Genomic DNA, 25071 nt, shown 5'->3' with positions numbered 1-25071 from the left:
ACCACCACTACCATCAACAAACACTACCATCAACCACCACAACCATCAACAAACACTACCATCAACAAGCACTACCATCAACCACCACAACCATCAACAAACACTACCATCAACAAACACTACCATCAACCACCACAATCATCAACCACCACTACCATCAACCACCACAACCATCAACAAACACTACCATCAACCACCACAACTATAGACAAACACTACCATCAACCACCACAACCATCAACAAACACTACCATCAACCACCACAACCATCAACCACCACAACCTTCAACAAACACTACCATCAACCACCACAACCTTCAACAAACACTACCATCAACCACCACAACCATCAATCACCACAACCATCAACCACCACAAACATCAACAAACACTACCATCAACCACCACAACCATCAACCACCACAACCATCAACAAACACTACCATCAACCACCACAACCATCAAAAAACACTACCATCAACCACCACAACCATCAAAAAACACTACCATCAACCACCACAACCATCAACAAACACTACCATCAACCACCACAACCATCAACAAACACTACCATCAACCACCACAACCATCAACCACCACAACCATCAACAAACACTACCATCAACCACCACAACCATCAACCACCACAACCATCAACAAACCCTACCATCAACCACCACAACCATCAACCACGACTACCATCGACAAACACTTCCATCAACCACCACAACCATCAATCACCACAACCATCACCCACCACAACCTTCAACAAACACTACCATCAACAAACACTACCATCAACTACCCCAACCATCAACCACCACAACCATCTACAAACACTACCATCAACCACCACAACCATCAACAAACACTACCATCAACTACCACAAATATCAACCACCACAACCATCAACAAACACTACCATCAACAAACACTACCATCAACCACCACAACCATCAACAAACACTAATAATAACCACCACAACTGTCAACCACCACAACCATCAACAAACACTACCATCAACCACCACAACCATCAACTACCACAACCATCAACCACCACAACCATCAACCACCACAACCATCAACAAACACTACCATCAACCACAACAACCATCAACAAACACTACCATCAACAAACACTGCCATCAACCACCACAACCATCAACAAACACTACCATCAACCACCACAAACATCAACAAACACTACCATCAACCACCACAACCATCAACCACCACAACCATCAACAAACACTACCATCAACCACCACAACCATCAACCACCACAACCATCAACAAACACTACCAACAACAAACACTACCATCAACCACCACAACCATCAACAAACACTACCATCAACCACCACAACCATCAACCACCACAACCATCAACAAACACTACCATCAACCACCACAACCATCAACAAACACTACCATCAACCTCCACAACCATCAACCACCACAACCATCAACAAACACTACTATCAACCACAACAACCATCAACAAACACTACCATCAACCACCACAACCATCAACCACCACAACCATCAACAAACACTACCATCAACCACCACAACCATCAACAAACACTACCATCAACCACCACAACCATCAACAAACACTACCATCAACCACCACAACCATCAACAAACACTACCATCAACCACCACAACCTTTAACTACCACCACCATCAACCACCTTAGCCATCAACCAACACAGACATCAACCACCAGAGCTATCAACCACCAATACCATAATCCACCACAACCTCAACCACCATTAACATTAACCACCACTACCACTAATCACAACCATCAGCCACCACAATTACCAACCACAGCAATCAACCACCTCCACCACTAACCACAACTATTAACCACCACTAGAACCAACCACTACCACCAACAATAAACATCACCCACCACTGCCACCAATCACAACCTACCACCACAGCCACCAACCACAACCCAGCAACAATTCCACCACCACTACCATGGATTCTCCATTAAGTGAAAGTAATGAATAAAATATTTTTAACCTACCTTTTTATTGTGATTTATTTCTAGTATATGTAAAAATATATTTTTAAAATATTTCTACATTTTTTAAATATATTCCATCAATCAGGAAAACGATTTTTATGCAACATTTAAGGTTGCGACACGGTCTCAAAATTGTTTAGCCAAAGTTGTGCAGTAAGTTGTGACAACTTATTTACAACCACACAATAACGTAGCTAATACATGAAAACAAACGTTGTCACACCTGGCTACTCTCCCCACCCACACCTGTAGATAAGAGGGAACACGGAAGCCCACACCTGGCTACTCTCCCGACACACACCTGTAGATGCGAGGGAACACTGAAGCCCGCACCTGGCTACTCTCCTCACCCACACCTGCAGATGGGAAGAAACACGGAAGACCACACCTGGCTACTCTCCTCACCCACACCTGTACATGAGAGGGAACACTAAAGCCCACACCTGGCTACTCTCCCGACCCACACCTGCAGATGGGAAGGAACACGGAAGCCTACACCTGGCTACTCTCCCCACCCACACCTGAACATGAGAGGGAACACTAAAGCCCACACCTGGCTACTCTCCCCACCCACACCTGTACATGAGAGGGAACACTAAAGCCCACACCTGGCTACTCTCCCCACCCACACCTGTAGATGAGAGGAAACACTAAAGCCCACACCTGGCTACTCTCCCCACCCACACCTGTAGATGAGAGGGAACACTAAAGCCCACACCTGGCTACTCTCCCGACCCACACTTGCACATGAGAGGGGACACTGATGCCCACACCTGGCTACTCTCCCAACCCACACCTGTAGATGAGAGGGAACACGGAAGCCCACACCTGGCTACTCTCCCGACCCACACCTGCACATGAGAGGGAACACTAAAGCCCACACCTGGCTACTCTCCCCACCCACACCTGTACATGAGAGGGAACACTAAAGCCCACGCCTGGCTACTCTCCCCACCCACACCTGTAGATGAGAGGAAACACTAAAGCCCACACCTGGCTACTCTCCCCACCCACACCTGTAGATGAGAGGGAACACTAAAGCCCACACCTGGCTACTCTCCCGACCCACACTTGCACATGAGAGGGGACACTGATGCCCACACCTGGCTACTCTCCCGACCCACACCTGTAGATGAGAGGGAACACGGAAGCCCACACCTGGCTACTCTCCCGACCCACACCTGCACATGAGAGGGAACACTAAAGCCCACACCTGGCTACTCTCCCGACCCACACCTGCACATGAGAGGGAACACTAAAGCCCACACCTGACTACTCACCCCACCACCACCTGTCTATGTCACACACTCATGCCAAAGAAAACTTATATCAAGTAAATCTAGCTTGTATTAAGCAAGACAATGTTGGGCTAAATATTGATCAGTGTTATCTTATAAGCAGTGAAGCTTGCTTAATGAATATTCTTGGTCGCTAAACGGTGCTCAAAGTTACTCAAGAAGCCTTATAACTTCTCTAATTCATGACTTTTAATGTAAAAATATTTTTGAAACCACTGGAAGCACTGTGAATTAAACAACTGAGTTACAGATATTCACGTGTTAAAATGTCGTCAATACGTACTGGTGAGAAGCGTGTTAGAGAAGCCCAGGTAACTATACCCTCCTCTTGAGGGAGGACACAGCTGAGCCGCCAGGTCGCAGCACCAGTCTATGGCGGGGTCGTCATCAGTGAGGCGCCGCCAGATGGTCAGGTCGAGCATCCTTCCCTGGTACGGCAGAGTGTCCAGGGTGTCCGGGTCCACGTAGCCCGTGGCGTCCAGGGTGTCCGGGTCCACGTAGCCCGTGGCGTCCAGGGTGTCCGGGTCCACGTAGTCCGTGGCGTCCAGGGTGTCCGGGTCCACGTAGTCCGTGGCGTCCAGGGTGTCCGGATCCACGAAGCCCGTGGCGTCCAGGGTGTCCGGGTCCACGAAGCCCGTGGCGTCCAGGGTGTCCGGGTCCACGTAGCCCGTGGCGTCCAGGGTGTCCGGGACCACGTAGCCCGTGACGTCCAGGTCAATGTCTGAAGACATGCACTGAGATACAGTCACGGTCGTTACTGGTATGTTCTAAGATATAACAAGAAGACATACTGAGCCATCCACTCACCTTACTGCTGGGTTTATTACCTGATGACAAGTCCGTATTTTGGACAGTATTAATAGCATCTAAACTATGTATTAATAGCTTTTAAAAGCCACGGTCAAGGTCATCTGTATCAATGGTCAAGGTCACAGTCATGGTCATCTGTATCATGGTCAAGGTCATAGTCATGGTCATCTTTATCAATGGTCAAGGTCTCATTAGAAGGTCATATAAACTAAGTCAAGGTCACAGTCAAAGGTCATCTGGACCAAGTATCAAGGTCACAGGGATAGATGGGTCACCTGAACTAAGGATCAAAGTTACAGAAGGTCTAATTAACCAAGGATCAAGGTCACAGTGAAAGGTCATCTCAAACAGGAATTAGGTCACGGTGAAAGGTCATCTTAAACAGGAATTAGGTCACAGTGAAAGGTCATCTTAAACAGGAATTAGGTCACAGTGAAAGGTCATCTTAAACAGGAATTAGGTCACAGTGAAAGGAGATCTGTACCACGAGTCAAAGTCAAAGTTGTAAGTCATCTGAACCAAAAGTATGGCGTCGCTAAATACTTCATGAAATTATTTATGCACAAGAATATATACAGCAGCGGAATGTTTCGAAAATTTATTATTCATGGAGTAGTCGCCCTTAATAAGTCTATATTTGTAATCAAAGTAGAAGGTTTGTCACCCTTAAGGTGACTATATTTGTAAACAATATAAGGTGTTTGTCGCTCTTTAGGTGACTATATTTGTAAACAATATCAGGTGTTTGTCGCTCTTAAGGTGACTATATTTGTAAACAATATCAGGTGTTTGTCGTCCATAAGATGAATATATTTGTAAACAATATAAGGTGTTTGTCTCCCATAAGGTGATTATGTTTGTAAACAATATAAGGAGTCTTTCGTCCATAAGGTTGTAAACATATATGTAAACAGTGTAAATCTGAATTACTATATTAAACATGACGAATGAAGCCCTTTGCGTAATTTTGGTATTAATAAATAACCCTAAAAATTATGGTGGAAAATATGAATATTTACCAAGATCCATCAGGTGAGGAAGGTGAGGCAGGTGACGGATGAGGACGGGCAGTTGCTGTAGTGTGAGGCGCAGGGTGAGGATCTTGAGGGTGTGAGGCAGGAGGGGTATGGCTGCCTCAGTCAAGTCACCAACAAACTCCTCTAAGGTACACTTACTGCCGGGGGCTGTCAGCCTCTCCAAACATTCTTTTGTTATAACACTTGTTTCTTTGCTGTATAAACTATAGTAAAGATCTAAGCATATGGTTACCTTCATTGTTGCCAGCACTGACAGTGTAGACAGGCGCTGCTTTAGTTGGGATGGATCGTATATGTTTAGGTAAATGTTCTTAGGTGTCACCTTCTTAAGAACAAGCGGCAGGACAACCCACGAGTCAACACTCTCTATTTCCCACGCTTGTGCTGTACGCAGCTTCTCACACACGGCTTGGATGACGTGCTCACTCCCGCGGGACTCTGCTACATGCTTCAACAGCTTGTCAGTCTCAAGTGTAACCATCTCGCACAGGTCAATTATGTGAGTAATGAACCTGTGCTCTACTCCCCGGGAACACAGCACCCCGGTAGTGCAGAGTAAAATGTTCCACCATCTGTTACCCGCCCAAAGCTCATGTTGCACGGCGCTAATATCAAACTTTGACTCTCTCAGGTGATCTCCCAAGGTACCCTTTTCCTTACGTACAACATCCACCAAGAGGTCAATGATTATAGACCTTTCCCCTGACACACGGTGTGATGCTGGATCACCTCGGTCTTGCTCAGCCTTCAACAAGAGATCGACCAGCCTCCTGCTGGCACAATACTCCTGGTACCTGGCGTGAAAATAGCCAAACACCCACACCACATTTAGGCCCCGACGGTAGCTGGTTCTTGTGAAATAGTTGGACAAGACCTCCTCCTGCGGCAGTCTCAGAGTGTCACACTTCTCCCTAATCTCCGCTTCCGTCTCCGGCCAAAGGTCGTACTCCATCCTCAGGATCCCTCTTAAACTAATCTCTTCTAAGAACCTCAAAAACTTTTTCACATTTTCGTCACATTTTCCTTTGGGTTCGGTCACGTGTTTGTCTGTGAGTCTGGACACCAGTTTGTTGGTTATGAAGTCATGAATCTCCTCGTAGACTTGAGTGTTTGTGGTGAGGTTGTTAAATTCTTCTGGAGCCTCGACACACAGCAGCGCCAACAAGGTCAAGGTGAGTGGAGTGTTGAGGTACTCACCCAGGAACTGACTCATCTGCTCCAGCCGCTGGGTAAACCTCCCTGTGATGTCACTCCGTTGGCTCTCTTCCTCCACCAGCACCTTGATGGTTCTCTCGGCGAACTCCACGCGACGTTCTGGAGTGATGCCCAAGACGAGGATGTTGCAGCGAGGTCTGGTGTGTGGGACGAGCTGTGACAGGTGTTGGTCCCACCCCGGCCGTGTGGTTATCACCAACCTCACATCCTTGCCAGGCAGGTGCAACAGCTCCTTCACCAGCCTTCCTGAATGGTCGTTGACCTCGTCGTAGCCGTCAATCAGGACTAATATATTTAAGCTCAATATTATCTCCTTAAACAGCTGGAAGTCAGCGTCAGAATCACTAAGTGTTTGAGGCAGCAACTGGCGGAGGAGACCATCGAAGGTATTAAGATGTGAGTCCCTGCACTGTACATAGAAAACGAGGTCCACAGTGCCCAGGTGACGTATGGCAGCAGGGTCCTCTACCCACTTCTCGAGGATGAGCTTGAGTAAAGTTGTCTTGCCCATACCACCTTCCCCCGTCAGGAGGACACACTGAGAGTCTCTTCCGTCCTCTCGTCTCATACTCAAGATGTCTTCATAGTTTATATCCTGACCCTTGGCAGCGTGGGAGGGTCTTGCCCCTATGACGGGATCTTCAAGGAGTCGTAGTCGTGTAAAAGCAAGACTTGGGTTGTAGTTAATGTTGAGGAGGAGCCAGGGTGCGGAAACAATCTGGTACAGCAGTTTATACCCGTCAGTTAGCTCCTGCTTGCTCATCTGCTTAACCTCTTCTGTGATGTGGCTTTTGAACATCTTAATCTCCTGGCGGAGCTGTGGCAAGTAGGCCACATCTGAGGGATCCAGCGGCTCTCTGACCTTCGCTAGCAGACCACCAATATACTTGGTGACATCTCTGGTCACGTGGTCCACATCCTGGCTGTTTGTCCCACACCGGACGCCGGCCTCAGCCAGCATCTTAGCCAATAAGTCACTGAGCTCCGTCAGTGTTGACGTAAGATCTTGCTCTGACATTCCCACATTATCATGGGCCAACGTGTTTCGGTGTTCCTTCAGGCTGTAAATGAGGTGTTCAAGTGATGGTCCCTGAGGCCCTGGAGTGGTCCACGTGGGGTCATTCATCTCAGCCAGACCACACACACGTTGCAGAAGTTTATACAACAGGGTGATATCAAAAGTTGCCGCGTCAGAGGAATCTTCGAGTTTCTTCCTCTGGTGATCATCGAAGACACGCCTGTACTGAGCATTGTCGTACCTCAAGTCCTGAGTGAGGTAAGTCACTACTGGGAAGGTGCCCCGGTACGACCACATAAACACACTTGCTAGCGCGTCTCGTCCTGCCTTAGTCACAGCCAGTCCATACCGCAGTCTGTTCACATCTTCCGGTTGGATAACAGGACTCGAGGCCGCCATACTGGGCCGTATGATTCTCACCTCACACAACTGTTGTCAAGTTTCACACAAGCAGTAAATGTCTCACGCTGGTTTTGTTATTATATTATGTTTAAAAAGATAACATTGTTTCTCACTGTCGGAGACGGGCAGCTTGTTAGGCTTGTGTAGGCCTTCCTAAGCCAACGACAGACCTTCCTCAAGATGCATCCCTCAACAGTTGACTAATTTCCAGGTTAATGTTTACTGATAGGTGAACAGAGGTATCAGGAGGCTGAGCATCTCACACTGCCAGGGAATCAAACTCGGATGTAATCGGTGATGATCCGACTGCATTAACCATAATACAGTCACTTAATTGACCAAAAATATAAGTGATTTTCAAATAAACCAAATCTTACAAAATGTGTTCACATGTTAATGCAATATTCGGTTCCAGCTTATTTGTTATTTTCAATTTGTTCTTTAACTAGTTAATTTCTTCTGTCTTTATACTCTTCAGAATTCTGTCATCTGGAAGAACAATTTAACGTTATTAAAACAAGATGTTAGTGTTAAACATTGGGTCAGAAATACATTTTTGAGATCACTAAAACAAATAAAATTCCAAAGTCTGCCTCCTGCATTTTGTTTTATTTTATAACTTAAAACTTGTCAAAATTTTGACCTAACTCCTGTGATCATTGTGGTGTTGGCTTCTGGTTTAGGTAGAGTAATGGTGCTCATTTTCTCACACAGAAATATACGGTGTAGCATTTAGTAATGTTATCCTCTGCCTTTATCTTGCTCTTGTAAGGACCTATTTAGATTATGCAGTTCAGTTTGGTCAACATACAATATACTGGACATAATTTAACTTGAACCCATAAAGAGAAGAATGACAAAGTTGATCTCAGGAATTAGAAATCTCCCTTATTAAGAGAGATTAAGGAAGCTATGTTTACACATTCTTCGGAAAGTATAGTTGATATTATTGATGTTGTCAAAAGGATGAAAAGTTATATCGAAAGTAGTAATAATAAGTTGTTTACTATATCAACACAAAATAGAACAAGAAATGATAAATCTGTATCAATAAAAAATAATGTCTGCTTCTCTGTCTATGCGAGCTAGAAGACCCTACTCAGGGAGCTAGCCTCACCTAATTTCTAACAGTAATTCCTGCTGGGTATGTGCCCAACAGGGAATGGCATATATGTAGGGAGTACAACTTTAAAGAGTACCAAAGCTACCCCCGTACCACGAACTTTGCTATATCATATTAATTAGGCTTTGAATTATTTATTTATTTTCTTGCAAGGGTTCCCAGCTGAGCTTCTGTGTAGATCGCCCTCTCCCCCTCCGCTCTCTTGTGTACAATATTCACAGTATAATGTTAACAACTTACATGGAGTTTACTACAAGTAAACTTCCGTCCCCTGAGAGTCTCTTATTGGAGCAATGATGGCGGGCCGCGTAGAGGCTCATCATATAAAATGGCCTCCTAGAGGGACATAAAATGGCAACCTAGAAGCCAATAAAGGGGCAGCCTAGAAGCCCCTAAAATAGCGAGCTAGAGGACCCTAAAATGGCCGCCTAGAGGCCCATAAAGGGGCTGCCTAAAGGCCCGTAAAATGGCTGCCTAGTGGCCGGTAAAATGGCCGCCTAGAGGACTAAAAAACGGCACCCTTGAGGAACATAAAATGGCCGCCTAGAGGCCCTTAAAATGGCCGCTATGAGGCCCATAAAAAGGCCGCCTAGAGGCCCATAAAAAGGCCGCCTAAATGCACATAAAAAGGCCCCCTAGAGGTGCACAAAGGGGCCGCCTGAAGGCACATAAAGAGCCGCCTAGAGGTACATAAAGGGCCGCCTAGAGGCACATAAAGGGCCGCCAAGAGACACATAAAGGGGCCGCCTAGAGGTACGTAAAGGGGCCCGCCTAGAGGTGCATAAAGGAGCCTTCTAGAGGTACATATATACGAGCCGCTTAGAGGTACGTAAAGGGGCCACCTAGAGGTACATAAAGGTGCCGCTTAGAGGTGCATAAAGGAGCCGCCTAGAGGTACATAAAGGGCCGCCTAGAGGCACATAAAGGGCCGCATAGAGGTACATAAAGGAACCGCCTAGAGGTACATAAAGGGCCGCCTAGAGGTACATAAAGGGCCGCATAGAGGTACATAAAGGAGCCGCCTAGAGGAACATAAAGGGCCGCCTAGAGGCACATAAAGGGCCGCCTTGAGGTGCATAAAGGGGCCACCTAGAGGTACATAAAGAGGCCGCCTAGAGGTACATAAAGAGGCCGCCCTTGAGGTGCATAAAGGGGCCGCCTAGAGGTACATAAAGAGGCCACCTAGAGGTACATAAAGGAGCCGCCAAGAGGTACATAAAGGAGCCGCCAAGAGGTACATAATGGGCCACCAAGAGGCACACAAAGGGCCTTCTTGTGGTACATAAAGAACCGCGTAGAGGTACATAAAGGGGCCGCCAAAGGGGAATTCCCTTCCCTTCTTCCCCCTTCCCCCTCTATCCATCCTTCACCTCTCCTTCTCCTGCTGTAGCCCCATCACCCCCCTCCCTTTCTAACCTCCAACTGACAAATATTTCCATTTAATATTTTTTTTTTTTTTTTTTTTTTACCAAATTCACTTCCATGTGAAAAACGTTAGTTAATCGACCAGTTTTTTTAGGAGTGTCATTATTGGATTTTATCCCATCTCAGTTAGAGCCGTCTTACTGCATGGGCCAGGGGCCCCCACGAGCATAGGGGCCCCACGAGCATAGGGGCCCACTACACTACACTACACAGTGGCCAGCTTCAGGTTCCTCAATACAACAACCTGGTAGTTCAATAACACAGTGGCCAGCTTCAGGTTCCTCAACACAACAACCTGGTAGTTCACTACACAGTGGCCAGCTTCAGGTTCCTCAACACAACAACCTGGTAGTTCACTACACAGTGGCCAGCTTCAGGTTCCTCAACACAACACAACAACCCGGTAGTTCACTACACAGTAGCCAGCTTCAGGTTCCTCAACACAACAACCTGGTAGTTCACTACACAGTGGCCAGCTTCAGGTTCCTCAACACAACAACCTGGTAGTTCACTACACAGTGGCCAGCTTCAGGTTCCACAACACAACAACCTGGTAGTTCACTACACAGTGGCCAGCTTCAGGTTCCTCAACACAACACAACAACCCGGTAGTTCACTACACAGTGGCCAGCTTCAGGTTCCACAACACAACAACCTGGTAGTTCACTACACAGTGGCCAGCTTCAGGTTCCTCAACACAACACAACAACCTGGTAGTTCACTACACAGTGACCAGCTTCAGGTTCCTCAACACAACAACCTGGTAGTTCACTACACAGTGACCAGCTTCAGGTTCCTCAACACAACAACCTGGTAGTTCACTACACAGTGACCAGCTTCAGGTTCCTCAACACAACAACCTGGTAGTTCACTACACAGTGGCCAGCTTCAGGTTCCTCAACACAACAACCTGGTAGTTCACTACACAGTGACCAGCTTCAGGTTCCTCAACACAACAACCTTTTAGTTCACTACACAGTGGCCAGCTTCAGGTTCCTCAACACAACACAACAACCTGGTAGTTCACTACACAGTGACCAGCTTCAGGTTCCTCAACACAACAACCTGGTAGTTCACTACACAGTGGCCAGCTTCAGGTTCCTCAACACAACACAACAACCTGGTAGTTCACTACACAGTGACCAGCTTCAGGTTCCTCAACACAACAACCTGGTAGTTCACTACACAGTGACCAGCTTCAGGTTCCTCAACACAACAACCTGGTAGTTCACTACACAGTGGCCAGCTTCAGGTTCCTCAACACAACAACCTGGTAGTTCACTACACAGTGGCCAGCTTCAGGTTCCTCAACACAACAACCTGGTAGTTCACTACACAGTGGCCAGCTTCAGGTTCCTCAACACAACAACCCGGTAGTTCACTACACAGTGGCCAGCTTCAGGTTCCTCAACACAACAACCTGGTAGTTCACTACACAGTGGCCAGCTTCAGGTTCCTCAACACAACAACCTGGTAGTTCACTACACAGTGGCCAGCTTCAGGTTCCTCAACACAACAACCTGGTAGTTCACTACACAGTGGCCAGCTTCAGGTTCCTCAACACAACACAACAACCTGGTAGTTCACTACACAGTGACCAGCTTCAGGTTCCTCAACACAACAACCTGGTAGTTCACTACACAGTGGCCAGCTTCAGGTTCCTCAACACAACACAACAACCTGGTAGTTCACTACACAGTGGCCAGCTTCAGGTTCCTCAACACAACACAACAACCTGGTAGTTCACTACACAGTGGCCAGCTTCAGGTTCCACAACACAACAACCAAGTAGTTCACTACACAGTGGCCAGCTTCAGGTTCCTCAACACAACAACCTGGTAGTTCACTACACAGTGGCCAGCTTCAGGTTCCTCAACACAACACAACAACCTGGTAGTTCACTACACAGTGGCCAGCTTCAGGTTCCACAACACAACAACCTGGTAGTTCACTACACAGTGGCCAGCTTCAGGTTCCTCAACACAACAACCTGGTAGTTCACTACACAGTGGCCAGCTTCAGGTTCCTCAACACAACAACCTGGTAGTTCACTACACAGTGACCAGCTTCAGGTTCCTCAACACAACAACCTGGTAGTTCACTACACAGTGGCCAGCTTCAGGTTCCTCAACACAACACAACAACCTGGTAGTTCACTACACAGTGACCAGCTTCAGGTTCCTCAACACAACAACCTGGTAGTTCACTACACAGTGACCAGCTTCAGGTTCCTCAACACAACAACCTGGTAGTTCACTACACAGTGACCAGCTTCAGGTTCCACAACACAACAACCAAGTAGTTCACTACACAGTGGCCAGCTTCAGGTTCCTCAACACAACACAACAACCTGGTAGTTCACTACACAGTGGCCAGCTTCAGGTTCCTCAACACAACACAACAACCTGGTAGTTCACTACACAGTGGCCAGCTTCAGGTTCCTCAACACAACAACCTGGTAGTTCACTACACAGTGGCCAGCTTCAGGTTCCTCAACACAACAACCTGGTAGTTCACTACACAGTGACCAGCTTCAGGTTCCTCAACACAACACAACAACCCGGTAGTTCACTACACAGTGGCCAGCTTCAGGTTCCTCAACACAACAACCTGGTAGTTCACTACACAGTGACCAGCTTCAGGTTCCACAACACAACAACCAAGTAGTTCACTACACAGTGGCCAGCTTCAGGTTCCTCAACACAACAACTTGGTAGTTCACTACACAGTGGCCAGCTTCAGGTTCCTCAACACAACAACCTGGTAGTTCACTACACAGTGGCCAGCTTCAGGTTCCTCAACACAACACAACAACCTGGTAGTTCACTACACAGTGGCCAGCTTCAGGTTCCTCAACACAACAACCTGGTAGTTCACTACACAGTGGCCAGCTTCAGGTTCCTCAACACAACACAACAACCTGGTAGTTCACTACACAGTGGCCAGCTTCAGGTTCCTCAACACAACACAACAACCTGGTAGTTCACTACACAGTGACGAGCTTCAGGTTCCTCAACACAACAACCTGGTAGTTCACTACACAGTGGCCAGCTTCAGGTTCCACAACACAACAACCTGGTAGTTCACTACACAGTGGCCAGCTTCAGGTTCCTCAACACAACAACCTGGTAGTTCACTACACAGTGGCCAGCTTCAGGTTCCTCAACACAACAACCTGGTAGTTCACTACACAGTGACCAGCTTCAGGTTCCTCAACACAACAACCTGGTAGTTCACTACACAGTGGCCAGCTTCAGGTTCCTCAACACAACACAACAACCTGGTAGTTCACTACACAGTGGCCAGCTTCAGGTTCCTCAACACAACAACCTGGTAGTTCACTACACAGTGGCCAGCTTCAGGTTCCTCAACACAACACAACAACCTGGTAGTTCACTACACAGTGGCCAGCTTCAGGTTCCTCAACACAACAACCTGGTAGTTCACTACACAGTGGCCAGCTTCAGGTTCCTCAACACAACAACCTGGTAGTTCACTACACAGTGGCCAGCTTCAGGTTCCACAACACAACAACCTGGTAGTTCACTACACAGTGGCCAGCTTCAGGTTCCTCAACACAACAACCTGGTAGTTCACTACACAGTGGCCAGCTTCAGGCTCCTCAACACAACACAACAACCTGGTAGTTCACTACACAGTGGCCAGCTTCAGGTTCCTCAACACAACAACCCGGTAGTTCACTACACAGTGGCCAGCTTCAGGTTCCTCAACACTACAACCTGGTAGTTCACTACACAGTGGCCAGCATCAGGTTCCTCAACACAACAACCTGGTAGTTCACTACACAGTGGCCAGCATCAGGTTCCACAACACAACAACCTGGTAGTTCACTACACAGTGGCCAGCTTCAGGTTCCACAACACACTGAGGAACCATCAATAACAACTGGGAAGTGTGGAAGTTCACCACACACACAGATATGAACACATTCGCCAGAGACTGATAATAGTGATAGCGATAATGGCTGATAATGCTGGCTGCATATTACCCACAAGTGCAACATCACGTGTTGTGGAGTTATGACGTTATTATGTATTATATTATATGGGAAATATTTAAAGTTAAAAATATACAAAGTTTTAAATGATATCAGTAAACGTCAGTAGCTTACACGTTCCTTATGGTGAGGACGTGTGTAGGTATGTGTCTTATCAGTCGTGTTGGTGTTTATCTTATCTGTCTCCCACCATGACCAGGGCTCCCACGCTGGGCGCTCCCACAGTGTGTATGTCTCCCACCATGACCAGGGCTCCCACGCTGGGCACTCCCACAGTGTGTATGTCTCCCACCATGACCAGGGCTCCCACGCTGGGCGCTCCCACAGTGTGTATGTCTCCCACCATGACCAGGGCTCCCACGCTGGGCGCTCCCACAGTGTGTATGTCTCCCACCATGACCAGGGCTCCCACGCTGGGCGCTCCCACAGTGTGTATGTCTCCCACCATGACCAGGGCTCCCACGCTGGGCGCTCCCACAGTGTGTATGTCTCCCACCATGACCAGGGCTCCCACACTGGGCGCTCCCACAGTGTGTATGTCTCCCACCATGACCAGGGCTCCCACGCTGGGCGCTCCCACAGTGTGTATGTCTCCCACTATGACCAGGGCTCCCACGCTGGGCGCTCCCACAGTGTGTATGTCTCCCACCATGACCAGGGCTCCCACACTGGGCGCTCCCACAGTGTGTATGTCTCCCACCATGTCCAGGGCTCCCATGCTGGGCACTCCCACAGTGTGTCTGTCTCCCACCATGACCAGGGCTCCCACCCTGGGCACTCCCACAGTGTGTATGTCTCCCACCATGACCAGGGCTCCCACGCTGGGCGCTCCCACAGTGTGTATGTCTCCCACCATGACCAGGGCTCCCACGCTGGGCGCTTCCACAGTGTGTATGTCTCCCCCCATGACCAGGGCTCCCACGCTGGGCGCTCCCACAGTGTGTATGTCTCCCACCATGACCAGGGCTCCCACAGTGTGTATGTCTCCCACCATGACCAGGGCTCCCACGCTGGGCGCTCCCACAGTGTGTATGTCTCCCACCATGACCAGGGCTCCCACGCTGGGCGCTCCCACAGTGTGTATGTCTCCCACCATGACCAGGACTCCCACGCTGGGCGCTCCCACAGTGTGTATGTCTCCCACCATGTCCAGGGCTCCCACGCTGGGCGCTCCCACAGTGTGTATGTCTCCCTCCATGACCAGGGCTCCCACGCTGGGCGCTCCCACAGTGTGTATGTCTCCAACCATGACCAGGGCTCCCATAGTGTGTATGTCTCCCACCATGACCAGGGCTTCCACCCTGGGCACTCCCACAGTGTGTATGTCTCCCAGCATGACCAGGGCTCCCACGCTGGGCGCTCCCACAGTGTGTTTGTCTCCCACCATGACCAAGGCTCCCACGCTGGGCGCTCCCACAGTGTGTATGTCTCCCACCGTGACCAGGGCTCCCACAGTGTGTATGTCTCCCACCATGACCAGGGCTCCCACGCTGGGCGCTCCCACAGTGTGTATGTCTCCCACCATGACCAGGGCTCCCACAGTGTGTGTCTCCCACCATGACCAGGGCTCCCACGCTGGGCGCTCCCACAGTGTGTATGTCTCCCACTATGACCAGGGCTCCCACGCTGGGCGCTCCCACAGTGTGTATGTCTCCCACCATGACCAGGGCTCCCACACTGGGCGCTCCCACAGTGTGTATGTCTCCCACCATGTCCAGGGCTCCCATGCTGGGCACTCCCACAGTGTGTCTGTCTCCCACCATGACCAGGGCTCCCACGCTGGGCGCTCCCACAGTGTGTATGTCTCCCACCATGACCAGGGCTCCCACACTGGGCGCTCCCACAGTGTGTATGTCTCCCACCATGACCAGCGCTCCCACGCTGGGCGCTCCCACAGTGTGTATGTCTCCCACTATGACCAGGGCTCCCACGCTGGGCGCTCCCACAGTGTGTATGTCTCCCACCATGACCAGGGCTCCCACACTGGGCGCTCCCACAGTGTGTATGTCTCCCACCATGTCCAGGGCTCCCATGCTGGGCACTCCCACAGTGTGTCTGTCTCCCACTATGACCAGGGCTCCCACCCTGGGCACTCCCACAGTGTGTATGTCTCCCACCATGACCAGGGCTCCCACGCTGGGCGCTCCCACAGTGTGTATGTCTCCCACAATGACCAGGGCTCCCACGCTGGGCGCTCCCACAGTGTGTATGTCTCCCACCATGACCAGGGCTCCCACGCTGGGCGCTTCCACAGTGTGTATGTCTCCCCCCATGACCAGGGCTCCCACGCTGGGCGCTCCCACAGTGTGTATGTCTCCCACCATGACCAGGGCTCCCACAGTGTGTATGTCTCCCACCATGACCAGGGCTCCCACGCTGGGCGCTCCCACAGTGTGTATGTCTCCCACCATGACCAGGGCTCCCACGCTGGGCGCTCCCACAGTGTGTATGTCTCCCACCATGACCAGGACTCCCACGCTGGGCGCTCCCACAGTGTGTATGTCTCCCACCATGTCCAGGGCTCCCACGCTGGGCGCTCCCACAGTGTGTATGTCTCCCTCCATGACCAGGGCTCCCACGCTGGGCGCTCCCACAGTGTGTATGTCTCCAACCATGACCAGGGCTCCCATAGTGTGTATGTCTCCCACCATGACCAGGGCTTCCACCCTGGGCACTCCCACAGTGTGGTATGTCTCCCAGCATGACCAGGGCTCCCACGCTGGGCGCTCCCACAGTGTGTTTGTCTCCCACCATGACCAAGGCTCCCACGCTGGGCGCTCCCACAGTGTGTATGTCTCCCACCGTGACCAGGGCTCCCACAGTGTGTATGTCTCCCACCATGACCAGGGCTCCCACGCTGGGCGCTCCCACAGTGTGTATGTCTCCCACCATGACCAGGGCTCCCACAGTGTGTGTCTCCCACCATGACCAGGGCTCCCACGCTGGGCGCTCCCACAGTGTGTATGTCTCCCACTATGACCAGGGCTCCCACGCTGGGCGCTCCCACAGTGTGTATGTCTCCCACCATGACCAGGGCTCCCACACTGGGGCGCTCCCACAGTGTGAATGTCTCCCACCATGTCCAGGGCTCTCATGCTGGGCACTCCCACAGTGTGTCTGTCTCCCACCATGACCAGGGCTCCCACCCTGGGCACTCCCACAGTGTGTCTGTCTCCCACCATGACCAGGGCTCCCACAGTGTGTATGTCTCCCACCATGACCAGGGCTCCCACGCTGGGCGCTCCCACAGTGTGTATGTCTCCCACCATGACCAGGACTCCCACGCTGGGCGCTCCCACAGTATGTATGTCTCCCACCATGTCCAGGGCTCCCACGCTGGGCGCTCCCACAGTTGTATGTCTCCCTCCATGACCAGGGCTCCCACGCTGGGCGCTCCCACAGTGTGTATGTCTCCAACCATGACCAGGGCTCCCACGCTGGGCGCTCCCACAGTGTGTATGTCTCCCAGCATGACCAGGGCTCCCATAGTGTGTATGTCTCCCACGATGACCAGGGCTTCCACCCTGGGCACTCCCACAGTGTGTATGTCTCCCAGCATGACCAGGGCTCCCACGCTGGGCGCTCCCACAGTGTGTTTTGTCTCCCACCATGACCAAGGCTCCACGCTGGGCGCTCCCACAGTGTGTATGTCTCCCACCGTGACCAGGGCTCCCACAGTGTGTATGTCTCCCACCATGACCAGGGCTCCCACGCTGGGCGCTCCCACAGTGTGTGTCTCCCACCATGACCAGGGCTCCCACAGTGTGTGTCTCCCACCATGACCAGGGCTCCCACGCTGGGCGCTCCCACAGTGTGTATGTCTCCCACCATGACCAGGGCTCCCACGCTGGTCGCTCCCACAGTGTGTATGTCTCCCACCATGACCAGGGCTCCCACAGTGTGTGTCTCCCACCATGACCAGGGCTCCCACGCTGGGCGCTCCCACAGTGTGTATGTCTCCCACCATGACCAGGGCTCCCACGCTGGGCGCTCCCACAGTGTGTATGTCTCCCACTATGACCAGGGCTCCCACGCTGGGCGCTCCCACAGTGTGCGTGTCTCCCACCACGACCAGGGCTCCCACGCTGGGCGCTCCCACAGTGTGCGTGTCTCCCACCATGACCAGGGCTCCCACGCTGGGCGCTCCCACAGTGTGTATGTCTCCCACTATGACCAGGGCTCCCACGCTGGTGCTCCCACAGTGTGCGTGTCTCCCACCACGACCAGGGCTCCCACGCTGGGCGCTCCCACAGTGTGCGTGTCTCCCACCATGACCAGGGCTCCCACAGTGTGCGTGTCTCCCACCATGACCAGGGCTCCCACAGTGTGCGTGTCTCCCACCATGACCAGGGCTCCCACAGTGTGCGTGTCTCCCACCATGACAATGAACAATTCCGTCACCATACTATCACGGCCAATACGGGTTACAAGTGTTACTAACACAAGAGGTCTGTCACACGTGGCCATAAAGCTCAGCCTTATATAAACATGTGACACTAATCACAAATATATGTGATAATATATAATGTATAATTTTATCTCTTGTATAATTTATCATTATACAGGTATAATGTAGGGTATAAACTCGTATAATTTATCATTTCCAGGTCGTTATAAATAACGACCTGGACAAATGGAGGAATGGTCTAGAGAATGGCTAATAAAGTTCAACTCAGGAAAATGTAAAGTAATGGAATAAAGGCGAAGGGAGTAGGAGGCTCAACACAAGGTACCATCTGGGAGGTGATATCCTGCAAGAGTCAAATAGAGAGAAAGATCTGGGGGTTGAAATAACTCCGAACCTTTCACTGGAGGCCCACATCAAAAGGATATTATCAGCGGCATATGCTAGGTTGGCAAACATAAGAACTGCCTTTAGAAACTTGTGTAACGAATCGTTCAGGACCCTGTATACCACATATGTCAGACTAAACCTGGAATATGCAGCTCCAACCTGAAGTCCATACCTAGTTAAACACTAGACAAAGTTAGAGAAGATTCAGCGGTATGGCCCCAAACTCTTCCCGGAACTGAGAGGTATGAGCTACGAGGAAAGGCTAAGGGAGCTGAACTTTACGTTCCTCGAAAACAGAAGAGTAAGGGGAGACATGATAACCACGAACACATTTCTCAGGGGGAATTGACAGGGTGGACAAAGACAAACTCTTTACCACGGATGGAACACGAACAAAGGGACACAGGTGGAAAGTGAGTACCCAAATGAGCCACAGAGACGCTAGAATTTTTTTTTTTCAGTGTCAGAGTAGTTAATAAATGGAATGCATTAAGTAGTGATGTGGTGGAGGCAGACTCCATACACAGTTTCAAATGTAGATTTAATAGAGCCCAGTAGGTTCAAGAATCTGTACACCAGTTGATTGACGGCTGAGAGAGAGGGGGGGACCAAAGAGCCAGAGCTCAACCCCCGCAAGCATAACTAGGTGAGTACACTAAAGAGAGGCGCATCTCTCAGGTCAGTGTTCATGTTGCAGACTAAATGCAAAATGAATAAACAAATAATCATGCATTCAGCTTAGCTCTTGACTCATCACCAGACATACAAGACAACCCACAACTGGTAATATTTGTTCGTTATGTTTCCTCTGATGTAAACGTGACAGACGAGATGTTGGACTTAGTGGCATTAAAGGAAACAACTCGCGGTGTAGACATTAGAAATGTGTTTGACAGAACCTTAAGAAATGTTGATGTTCCACCTTGCCTCGCGGTTACGTTGCAATGTTTCCGGGGTCATGATCCCCGCGGCCCGGTCTATGGCCAGGCTTCCTGGTTGATGCCCTGGTCAACCAGGCTGTTGGACGTGGCTGCTTGCAGCCTGACGTACGAATCACAGCTTGGTTGATCAGGGGTTGATTTTAAGATGTTTATCGAGTTCTCTCTTGAACACTGCGAGGGATCGGCCAATTATGCAACTAGTGGAAGCGTGTTGAACAGTCTCTGGCCTCTGATGTTGATAGAGTTCTCCACAGAGTACCTATTGCACCTCTGTTTTATCAACAGAGATGTTCTTCACATCCTGACATGCCTCCTGGTCTCGTGTGATGTTATTTCTGTGTGCAGATTTGGGACCAGACACTCTAATATTTTCCATGTGAAGATTTTTTTATGTATTTCTCCCGCCCGCGCTCTAAAGAATACAGATTTAGACATTTTAGTCAGTCGCAGTAATTTAGATGGTTTATTGAGTATATTCTAACAGTAAAGGATTTTTGCACTCTCTCCAGGTCAGCAATTTCTCCAGCTTTGAAACGGGCTGTCATTGTGCAACAGTATTCACTCCAGAGATCACCAGCGTATTGAAGAGTATCATCATTGGTACGGCACCTCTAGTGTGAAAGGGTCTTGTTATCCAACCTGTCATTTTTATTCCAGTTGTGACGGCTACTCTATTGTGTTCTTTAAAAGTAAAGTCTTCCAAGATTACACACAAATCCTTTACATTGCTGTTACGTTCTGTGGTAGGATTTGACTGATTTTGTACGTGCTTTAAGTTTTGATATTTTTTTGAACATAGCGCAGGAGCTGGAACTTATCTTCATTAAATATCGTATTATTTTCTGTGGTCTATTGAAAGACCTGATTTACATTAGTTTAGAGGTTTGCTGTGTTCTCTATGTTGTCTACTCCCATAAAAATCCAAATATCATCTGCAAAGGATGATACGGAACTATAGTTTGTGTTCTTGTCTATGTTTAATATGAGAATGAGAAAGAGTACTGGAGCAAGCACAGTACCCTGGGGGACTGAGCTATTCACGGTTGATGATCCGGATTTTATCTTGTTTACTATTACATATTGGGTTCTGTTAGTTAGGAATTGTAGATCCATCTTCCTATTATTCCGGTGATTCCTTTTGAACGCATTTTTTGCGCAATAACACTATGGTCACATTTGTTGAAGGCTTTTGAGAAATTATTGTACATTACGTCAGCTTTGAACATGACTTCCCTGGCATCTAAGGCCATGCCATAGTGGTCCAGCAATTGTGATAGGCAAGAGCGCCCTGATCTGAAACCAAGTTGTCCAGGGTTATGTAGACGCTATGATTCCATGTATTTTGTGATATTATTTCTTATCACTCTTTCAAACATTTTTATGATGTGTGATGTTAGGGCTATCGATCTATAATTTTTTGTCTTTGCTTTATTCCTTCCTTTATGGAGTGGTGCTATTTCTGCTGTTTTTTAGTATGTCAGAGATATCGCCAGTATATAAGCTCCGCCTCCAAATTTTTTTTAGGGCCTGTGATAGTAATTTTTTACAGTTCTTGATAAATATGGAATTCTAGGAATCAGGGTCTGGTGCAGAGTGCATAGTCTATAGCTTCTTCAAAATCAAGTGGAGTTAAGGTGACATCTGATATATGATTTGATGTTCGGATCACATTCTTGAAGAATTCGTTTGGGTTTTCAATCTTCAAGGTGTTTAATAAGAATTTCTACTTTACAAAATCAGTCGTATTATAATTATATTTTTATGATACAATTGCAATGCTACAAATGTCAGGCTGTTAAAGACGCTATTTACTGCTAGTAGTGGTCTTGCAGGTCTCCAGCTTGGCTGTAAGTCGTTTACAGTATGGCTGATATGTTGTGAGAGCTGTACGAACTACTCCGTCAGGTGTTGGTGTGTGTGTAAGGATCACACGAGGCTTCCGCTTCACAAACTTCATTACAGAGTTCAGTGATTCATAACAGTGTGTTGTGCGGAAAATTGTGAAGAACCACACACTAGTTTTCTTTAGTTCAGGATATTTTATTTCTGGAACTTGTTTCCAGAACTCAATTGTAGACTTAAACTTATGGATCATGTTCAGATCCGGGTCCTCCTGTAATTCCATTAGTTCTATTTCCACAGCAGATGATTCCGGAACTAGAGGTTCGGGAACTGGACAGTCACCATTGACCACATTAACCATGGATGGAGTGACAAGAAAGGCAAAGTCGAGCTTCAGCTTCTGCAAGTCATCAAACCTGGCTGGGAAATTATCCAGCATTCCTTGTAATTTATCTTTGTATTCTTCCAGTTTATTGTCTTTTATTTCAGTACCATTGGGACGTGTTCTGTGAGAGCGCAGTAACTTTCCTGGCAGCTCTTGTGCCAAACGCCCAGTAAAACAAAAAACAAAAAGGAGAGAAAACAAATTAAAATAAATCTGCTGGAACTTTTACGGTGTGCAAACTGTCGGTAAAGAACAGGAGAATAAACACTTTAAAATATTTAATATAACAAAACTTAACAAACATTTACTTTAATATTATAAAAATAATACTGAATAAGTAAATACAAAAAAAAACATTAACCCCTTGGCTTAAACACAATTAAAAGAAAAATATGGATAAGTGAATTTTACGTTAATAAAAAAGATGCACAACACTCTTTAAAAAAAAATGCTCTAAGCGACTACCGTCACTTGTAGTAAGAACGTCAAGGTGAGGGCAAGATGCGAGAGCTCTGACCACTAGAATGATAATCTGCTGACTGGGTCAAGGGCAGGTCCTTATATACAGGCTGGTGACGTCACAGTGGTGCGAAGCAGGGGCTGTAGACGATGAACCGAACCGGCCCCGTAAGTGGTGTTTTGCTGGTGGTAAACGAGGAGCCGGCGAGTTGCAGGTGCGCATCTCTCGTGGATGGTAGGGTGAAGGGACGGGGAAGGAGTGACTAGACAATTCGTATTGGCACGTATTGTTGGCGTTTGCTTGATGTTGAAGCATACTCTTATAGAAGGCAGAAGGAACAGACAAAATCCATTGCTATGCCGGGGGAAAACTGTAACAATCAGGAAATGTATTTACTCTCGTACTGAGATAGGGGCAGTGAATCAAGTTGCTTGACAATATATCTCCTTGAAAAATTCTTATTTTACTCTGAAAGCTGAAAATTGTGTGAATAAGGTCAGAAATAATCTTATCTTTCCCCTGGAGTGCCAGGTTGAGAGTTTGTATACGATTCACTATATCGGGAAGGAACATCAGATCTTGTATCCATTCATCATTTTCCAGCTGAGGGTAGGATAATTTCCAATTATTAAATAATAATAGGCGCCAACAGATCCACAAACCTACTCAAGCATTGCTGGTTGACAGCCACCTCACACTGGAATAGAAAGAGACGTCACTAGGTTTATCACAAGCTCCAATTCTTCAAAAAAAATTCTGAACCGTCGGTGGGTCTTCCCATTTGCGCGTATGAAATTGGTAATTTCAAGGACAGCTTTCATAACATCGTCATACCTGAAGTATCTGGCTGTTAGGTGCTCACGATGAACAGAGAGGAACTGGAAAGCTGGAATCACTTTTCATAAGTTCAACTAATCCTACATTTTCCCCACCATTGCAGGTATTCACCATATTCAACTCCATATTCATCAAGAATCTGTTGCAACACTGACGAATTTATTCAGTGGAATAAAGTTCTCGGTGGCACTAGAAATATTCTCAAGCTGCATATCTCATCGAAAAAAGTGGAAGAGATGCTGACTGGAACGTTCCCTCTATAGTGCAAGAAAACGAATCGCAGAACAACTTGAACGCCCCACCCTATCTCAAGAACGACAAAGAAGACTGTGTAGGGAAATATAAACGATTGAACTAAATCTACAAGAATCATATAAAATCCAGGAGAGGCAGAGATAGCAGAAGGCCATCAGAGATAAATCCGAAATACTTTTTCTTCTAAGCAAAATTTAGAACAAAAACTACATCCTGTATTAGGCCCCTGCGAAAGGGAGATGGAACTTTCACAGATGTCAACGAAGAAATGAACAAAATACTGAGGCAACAGTAAGTCTGCAAAGGTGGTGATCTGAGCTGATTCCTGCCACTTCATTAGATTCTGTTTTCAGTTAGCCCTTAAATATCTCAAATTTTTTGGTTTACTTTTTTCACATATTTGTGTCTTTGTGATTACTGAAACTAATACAAATTACCAGTTTAAAACTTCATGAATGAATAAATATTATTGCATTTAAAATGCATATTTTTTAATTTATGTAAATTCTTTTTAACAAAATGTGGATGTAACAATAAAATCGTAAGTGTAAAATTTGTCCCTGTGCTGAGGCTGACAAACACCTGAGCTTCATCATTTGTGGCTCTTACAGTAAGTAGACTGGCCGCCCCTGTCACCAGTTATGTCATATATAAAAGGCCACTAAACTCAGCCACTCAGGAAATCAGATCAGCCAAAAGAAACTACGAAAGAAAACTTGAGCAAAACATAAAGGAATATCCAAAGTTGTTATATGCTTATATAAGAAGTAAAACAAACGACTCGAAAGGATCCTTAAAAGATGAGACTAACAAAGTTATAATGGACGATTAATGGGCAACAAACTTTTTGAATGAATATTTTACATTATTGTTCACACTCGAAAGGTTAGATGACATCCCATCACCCACACAAATGTTTGAAAGAGGTGAAGAGAGTGAATTAACGGATTTACACCAGACGTGAGACACAATCAGGAAGAGCATTGACAAACTAAAAGGACTCGAAAGCCCCAGGTGTGGATGTAATTCAATCCAGTCATAAAGGAACTGGCAGATGCACAATACCTAACACTGAAACCCCCCCTTTTTCAGAAATTCTATGGACAGGGGTATAAACCCATGGAACAGCCTACCTGCTGAAGCCGTAAATGCCAAGATTGTTGAA

General features: G+C 47.9%; 1 protein-coding gene across 1 annotated transcript in view; it reads right to left on the bottom strand.

Annotated features, from left to right (window-relative positions):
• Positions 1 to 7366, bottom strand: part of LOC123770447 (uncharacterized) — a 202200-nt gene extending 194834 nt beyond the window's left edge. Inside the window, exons 1-2 of the mRNA XM_069301515.1 lie at positions 5173 to 7366; positions 3627 to 4064 (exon numbers count right to left, since the gene is read on the bottom strand). Coding sequence (XP_069157616.1) covers positions 3627 to 4064; positions 5173 to 7366 — 2632 coding nt within the window. The remainder of the gene's footprint in view (positions 1 to 3626; positions 4065 to 5172) is intronic.
• Between the last annotated feature and the right edge of the window lie 17705 nt (positions 7367 to 25071).

This window comes from Procambarus clarkii, chromosome 46 (genome assembly GCF_040958095.1).
Source record: "Procambarus clarkii isolate CNS0578487 chromosome 46, FALCON_Pclarkii_2.0, whole genome shotgun sequence".
Lineage (NCBI taxonomy): Eukaryota > Metazoa > Arthropoda > Malacostraca > Decapoda > Cambaridae > Procambarus > Procambarus clarkii.
This window is presented reverse-complemented; position numbering and strand designations above follow the sequence as displayed.